This window comes from Dermacentor albipictus, chromosome 6 (assembly GCF_038994185.2).
Source record: "Dermacentor albipictus isolate Rhodes 1998 colony chromosome 6, USDA_Dalb.pri_finalv2, whole genome shotgun sequence".
Lineage (NCBI taxonomy): Eukaryota > Metazoa > Arthropoda > Arachnida > Ixodida > Ixodidae > Dermacentor > Dermacentor albipictus.
The window spans coordinates 102729319-102736212 of NC_091826.1; the positions used below are offsets into that span (position 1 = coordinate 102729319).

General features: G+C 49.4%; 1 protein-coding gene across 1 annotated transcript; it reads left to right on the forward strand.

The window, feature by feature from the left end:
- The first annotated feature begins 402 nt into the window (after positions 1–402).
- On the forward strand, positions 403–5920 carry LOC135913677 (tigger transposable element-derived protein 6-like). Its single transcript, XM_065446268.1, has 4 exons — positions 403–492; positions 4616–4806; positions 5021–5248; positions 5353–5920. Exons 1-4 carry the CDS (start codon positions 403–405, stop codon positions 5918–5920), a joined length of 1077 nt encoding a protein of 358 aa, XP_065302340.1.
- Positions 5921–6894: the final 974 nt, after the last annotated feature.

A 6894-nucleotide genomic window follows, 5' to 3' on the forward strand; every position in this document is an offset into this window, starting at 1 on the left:
CACGACGAGCCACTCGCGCGACAGCTGGTTCGGGATGTCTGCCCGCCACAGGGTAAGGCTTAGCTGCACCGGAACATGCTGGCGTTGGATGCTCGCCCAGCAGTGGAGCAGGCCGGTTGAAGCCCAAGGACAGCCCGGCCTGTTCTGCCAGCACACCCAGGAACACTGGCCTTGGGTAGACAAACTGCTCGGCTCGTTCAAAAGGCCAGCTCAGGTAGTTCGCATGGCTGCCCTCTCCGCCCAGACACCGGCCCTTCCCTTCCTCTTCGTCCGTCGCCGCCGTACAGCAGTCACGCGCATTTGGCCGCGACATTCAAATAGTCCAAACTCCAATCACAGATGGGTATCGCCAGTGTTTATGCGGTGCTTGATAGAGCAGGTTTGACCTAGAGGACAGTCACAATGGCCAAAGACATACCGATAAGAGGAGAGGAGGCAAAGGAGATCGTCAGCTTGATGGGGCGAAGGGTCTGGAGTGATCATTTTGTTCAGGTCAGTAGGAGACAGATCGGTTGAACAAGACGAGGTATCGGTGGTGTGTGAGTGAGCAACATAGGTGGAGACAAGGTCGAGGTGACATAGTCGTAGGAAGGCGTCGGCATAGCGAGGGACATGCCCTGTGGGAGCACTTTTGAGCACAAGCTGAAATTCACCACAGCGGGACAAGTAAGATTGTCCCGTGGAGTTATAACAGTACGTGGAATACCAACACTGTGCATCGACAGAATGGCAGTAATGGGAGCAATGACATAGAGTCATATCTCAATATAATGAATCACGTGGGACTGAAGAAAATTGTTCGTTATTCTGAAAGGTTGTTATAGTGAAAGCCCCAAAATTAACCATTCTGCCCATCGACCCATCAAATCATAAGTTATCACCATTTGAGTTATCCATGAAAATGTCGCTGTTGGCTCTGGGCCCATGCTGTTGCTATTTTCCATAGATTCCGCCGCCATGCACCACCGAAGCATCGTATAGTAAGAGTTACGCACTCAAAGCAGACGCTGAGGTACTAACTACTGACAAAAAGGAAGCTTCATGTCACTTCCAAAGCGCAATATTTTTTGTTTGTTTTTTATCACATTCCTTGCCATGGACACCGCAGCTGTCTCATTTGAGGCAAACACCTGAATTATTCTAAAGCACAAGCATGTGTAAACGACACCGTCTGGAAAGTGGAAACTGCAACCATGTGGCACTTCCATGAGTACAGAAGTTACATTTCTCCATGCATGTAGCTGGTATGGCTACAGAAAGAAGCACGAAAGAAAGAGGCATGCATAGAAAGAAGGGTGAATGATGGAAGAGATCACCTCCATTGCTGGGTGACAGTTGCCTGGGCAGAGCATGTGCTTGGAAAACCTTGAGGCTGAGGCTTTGTTAACATGACACAGAAACTGAATCACACTTGTTATTCTGAAAATTTCGGTATTCTGACGTTCGTAGTACTCAGATACAATGAAACCATAAGAAGTCAGCTGAAGATTTCTGAAAAGTTTGTTAATCTGTAAATTTTGTTTACGTAGTGTCCATAGTAACAACATTTCACTGTAGTCACCGTCGGGTACTGGTTGAGAGGGTTTAACAGCAACACAAGTCATAGCTTGTGGTGGCAAACGGACGTGCGCAGAAAAACAGAGGCGACTTTTGATTGTTCTGGGTTGATCAACTACACTTTGTAGGTCAAGCTGTACAGTACCAGCGGAACAGTCGATGAGGGTGGAGTGGGCAGATAAAAAGACAAGACCGAGGAGGACTGTGAACAAAACAGAAGTTTGACAGCCGGCGACACTGACATGTGTGGTACAAAGGCCAGCTACGGGTGACGTACCACTGTCGGGGACACATAGAACATGTGATGGGGCAGCGGTCATGACTTTCTTCAACTGCTGATGGAGGTGAGAGCTCATAACGGAAATATGGGCACCGGTGTCGATCAAAGCTGTAACATATAGGCTATCCACTTCAGTGTCGATCAGATTGTGATTGGTAGGGAGTGTCAATAGAGGGATTTGAAGGCAGGTCGTAATGGCAGTGTCACCTCCAGGAGCTGTAGCCTGCAGTTTCTCGAAGGAAAATGCTGAGAGTAGGATGGGGTTGGGGAATGGTGTGGTGTAGGTGAACAAGAAGGCGAGCGAAGGTGAACGAGAAGGCATCGTAGTGAAGGCGAGCGGCTGTACTAGGCAGCGTTCACAGTGTTGTTGGCAGATGTTTCTCGGTCAGCTTGTGTTGGTACCTGGTGCAGACTTCGGTGTGGATAGCAGAAGCTGGAGAAGCTTGTCTGAGTAGGCGAGGGCAAAGGACTTCCGCAATACCATGAAATGTGTCCAACATATCCACATCGAATGCAAATTGGCTTGTCCTCAGGCGTCCTCAACACATTCAAATCACGATAACTTGCAGTAGGACAATGGCATTGGAGAGAGTTGAAAGTGGCTGAAGGGTAAATGTCAGGGTGGTTCACAGAGCAGATGGTTTGAATGCCCATGTTTGCCAGTTCTTGATGCACAATGGATTGTATAAGTGGTATGGTCGGTTGGGGATCACTGGGCTCCCTGTGCATTAAATGTGCAGGTGATGCGGCTTCGGCTCATATTGAACGATTTGGGTGACAGTTTCCGGCGTTGAAGGCTGAGTCGCCATACGAATGTCCTCACACTTTGATGTTGCTGCCGTGTTTGGAAGGCGTGCGAAGTGGTGGGCGATACGCCGGCTTTTAGCATCTTCGAATAGTTGGCATTCAGTAATAATTTCGTTGACTATCGAGGAGTTTTTAAACACAATCAAATTAAACGCATGCAGCGGAACCCCGGTTATACGTCCCCTGGTCTTGCGACGACCCGGGTTTTACGATGGATTAGCGCAGTCCCAGTGAAGTCCCCATAGAAGCAATGCATTAATAACACCGGTTATCCGACACACTTTCACGACTGACCCACATTATACAACAACCCTCGCAAAGCACGGGGTGAAACGGCGGATGAAAGAAAAGTGCCGCGTGTCTCTTTCCTTGCTCCGTCTTTTTGCATGAAGAGTGCTTGACACCGCTCGACTGATTCGCTTCGGCACAGCGTTCTTCTCTGCCTCGTCTCATCGTTATTTCTCTCTCCCCCACCGGCAGCCGCCCGTGACGCCCGCTGTGCTGAAAACAGCGCCTTCTCATCTCCACAATCACTTTGTCCGTCTCTTCTCGGAGGCATCGCCTGTCGTCGCATTGGGGAAGTGTTTCTCTCCTTCCAGTTTCCCAGCAGCAGATTGCCGACAAGGTTGCGTGGAGAGGCCTAGGTTTATCGCACGTGTTCTTCGTCATAATCCTAGCGACCAACCTTCAGTGGAGGTTTTGAGTTGTGTGGAGCAACGCGATGCACAATGTCCTGAAAGCGGAAAGTTCTGTCGCTCGGCGATAAGCTGAATATTATCGAGGAAGCGGAAAAGCGGCATGGAGCCATGAAAGCCAGCATTGCCCGGGACCTTAAGATACCGGAATCTTCGCTTAGGACGACCCTGGCAAACAAAGCGGTGATACAGTAAAAGCTTGTTAAACCATACCCGCTTTAACAGTAGCTTCATTTTAAAAGGAGTAAAGTCAAATCCCTGACTCAGTGGCCATTGGACATAGTGTGTTTTGTATCCGCATAAACCGTACCAGCTTATTGCTTATGTATCGGTTAACACAGGGTGTTTCCACTTTTCGTCACGCAAACACGGTGATGCATCATTTCTATCGGGCGGCCCGACAGAACAAGCCTCAGAGATCGGAACAACGGTCTCCAAGCGCCCTGTGTGTTTAGCGTGAAGCCACATCAACATCGTTTCGGCAGCGTGCCAGAGACCATTGTGGCGTTGTGCAAGCAAGGACTCATGTCATGCCGAAGCTCGGATAAAAAAGACGCCGGATGCTCAGCATAGAAGAAAAATTATACATTGTTCGTGCTATCGAACATGACACCAAGAAGTCGGCGCTGGCAAGTGACAGGGATCTGCTGTTGACTGCGGTGCGTGGTATTTGGAATGCGAAGAAGTTGTTCGGCAGCGCTGCTGCGACCGCGAAGAGATGTCAGCAACGAGGTTTGACTTTTTGCCATTGTTACCTCTGTTGTTGTCTATGTGTCGGCTAGCAACAGTGATGAGGACGACACGGAAAGCGGAAGCACGGGCTATTCAGGCCCGACAGTGGCAGAAGCTGGGCCAGCCTCATGGATGCAATCGTCTCGATGAGAACAGCACCCCGCGATGAAAAACGCGCCCAGCGACTTCTGCAGTGCTACCGCGTGCGTGCACGGAGAATACGTAACGCCAACGAAGAATCTGCCATGCGAGTGTTTGCCGAGAAGAGGGGGTTGACTGAAAAGCTGGCACGCAGCTTCAGTAAGCTTTAGGCCGCTGTCGTGGTTGCTAGGCTGCCGCAGCATCAAACGAAAATGACACTTCTGTTGTGCGAAGTGATTAAATACTGCATGTTTTTTTCCCTTTTCATCGCACTCTTTGCGAGTTCCGTTTTTGACAAGTAAATGGTCCATCTCGGGCTATTTCGGTTAAAAACTACTACCGTTTAGTACGTTTTTCTGAGCTCCGGCCAACTACGGTTTAACGAAGTTTCACTGTATTGCAGCATGCCAACAAGTGCGGGCTCAAGCAGAAAACGGCAAAAGAAGGACAGCATGAGAAGTTAGAAAAAGTTCTCGTCAAGTGGCTGTACCAAGCATGGAGCTCTGCGATCAATGTTGACAGTGCCATTCTAAAAGAAAAGGTGGACCTTGTGGCATTGCGTGTGGGCATCGACAACTTTCAGGCATCAAACGGGTGGCTGAATCACTTTAAAGAATGAAACAGGATTGTGTACAGCCACTCCTGCGGAGAAAGCACTTCCATGGACGTTTCAACGGTGGACGAGGAGATGGAGTCGCTGCCGGAGATGACTGCTGCATACAAGCCCTGCGACGTTTTCAACACCGATGAGAACAGTATTTTTTTACCATATGCAGCCCTAGCAAACCCTTGCGTTTAACGATGACAGGTGTTATGGTGACAAGCGTAGTAAAGAGCGTGGGACGGCACTATTCTGTGCTAGTGAGGACGGTTTCGAGAGGCTGCCCGTGCTCGTTGTTGGAAAGTTTGTAAAGCCAAGGTGCTTTGAGAACTTGAAGATGCTGCCGTGCAGCTACAACTTCAGCAAAAAGGCAAGGATGACATCTTCGCTCTTCAGCAGTTTTTTGCAGCAGCTGGATAACAAAATGGTGCTAAGGTGAGGAAAATATTGCTTTTGATGGACAACACACTGTGTCACCCACCTGATACGTCCAGCCTGAGGAACATAAAGGTTGTTTTTTTTCCTCCCAACTGCACAAGCCGGCTGCAGCCGCTGGATGCCGGCATCATTAAGTGCGTGAAGCAAGGGTACCAGAAGCAGTTAGTGCAGCGTCAGCTGGCGCCTATTAAGTGCAGCGAGTCGGAAAAAAAGATTACTGTGCTCGATGCCATGCATTTTATTGCCAGTTTGTGGAATGCAGCATTGCAAAGCGCAATCGCTAACTCGTTCAAGCACTGTGGCTTTAAGCGAGAGACTGCCTCCTCTGCTGGGGATGCAACAACCTCGATGCCGCTTGAGGCCAATGCAGGCTTCACCAACGACGATTTCGAGGGTTTAAACCTCACCACGACCTTCGCCGAGTACGTGGAGGCCAACGACAACATTGCGATCTGCGGCGATACGTCGCTAGATGTCCCCATCAAGGAGACTTTGCCTAGTGCCGACCCCGCTGTGACATCGGACGAGGACGAGGACGACACCACAGATGCCGTACCTGAGCCTACCACGTTTGCCGAGGAGCTATGGCACATAGACGGCATCCGGAACTTCATCTATTCACGCGACGCCGCAGAGGACTTCCTTTTGGACGTTGTCCAACTCGAGTGAAAGCTCTTGGTTCACGGATCAAACAAGGTCCAAAAAAACTTGACGACGTTTTTTAAAGTTCAGGGCAGTGGAGTGCCGTAAAGGTTCGTTTGAATAAAGCATGATTGGTACCTGTACTGCAGCATTAATTCTTATCGCATTTACTTTTTCGGTAATTTGGGTTTACAAGCCCTGCAGAGTATGTTAGTAGTTTACATTGAAGTTTCTCGTAAATCCGTCGCACGAAATAAGTAGTATTTTTATAGGCATAATTTATGTCCGGATTTTACGACACCTGCATTCTATGAAGCTTTTTCGCGGTCCCGAGAAAGTCATATACTAATCGGGGTTCCACTGTAGTTCGCGATCCCTTTCAGTATGTGCGCAACGTTATCCGCTTCTGTCACCTTGGCATCAACTTTTCGGCAAAGGGCCAGCACATCCTGAATGTGCGTCAGGTACAACTTGGTAGACGTCTGCACACGAGAGGCAAGTTCTTTCTTGGTAGCCTGCTGGCAGCCCGCCGGTTGGCCAAACAACGCGCAAAGTTTTGTCTTACAAATTCTCCAGCGTGAGTGCTCCTCTTCGTTCTTTTCGTACCGGGCCTTCGCAGTTCCTTTTAAATAAAGTATGATGTTTGGCAGCATCAAGGTCAAGTCCCACCTCTAATGTGCGCTTATGCATTCATAGAGTTGAATCCAGTCATCGACGTCGTCGCGATGAGTACCGGAAAATTTCCCAGGGTCACAGGGTGGAGCCAGGATGACGAGTGGCATGGTGGCCATTACTGACGCAGTTTCACCGCCGGTAGACATGCCTAGAGTGGCGACTTGGTGGGTGCTGCAGAGCTCCGTCTTGCATTAGATTCCAGCACGTCCACCAACATGTTACGTGGAGGCAGACACAACAGGAAAATGTATTTACAATATATATATAAGGCGATCAAGCACCGAACCATATGGTCGAGAGCACGCAGCAGATCAAAAGCGCCTTCA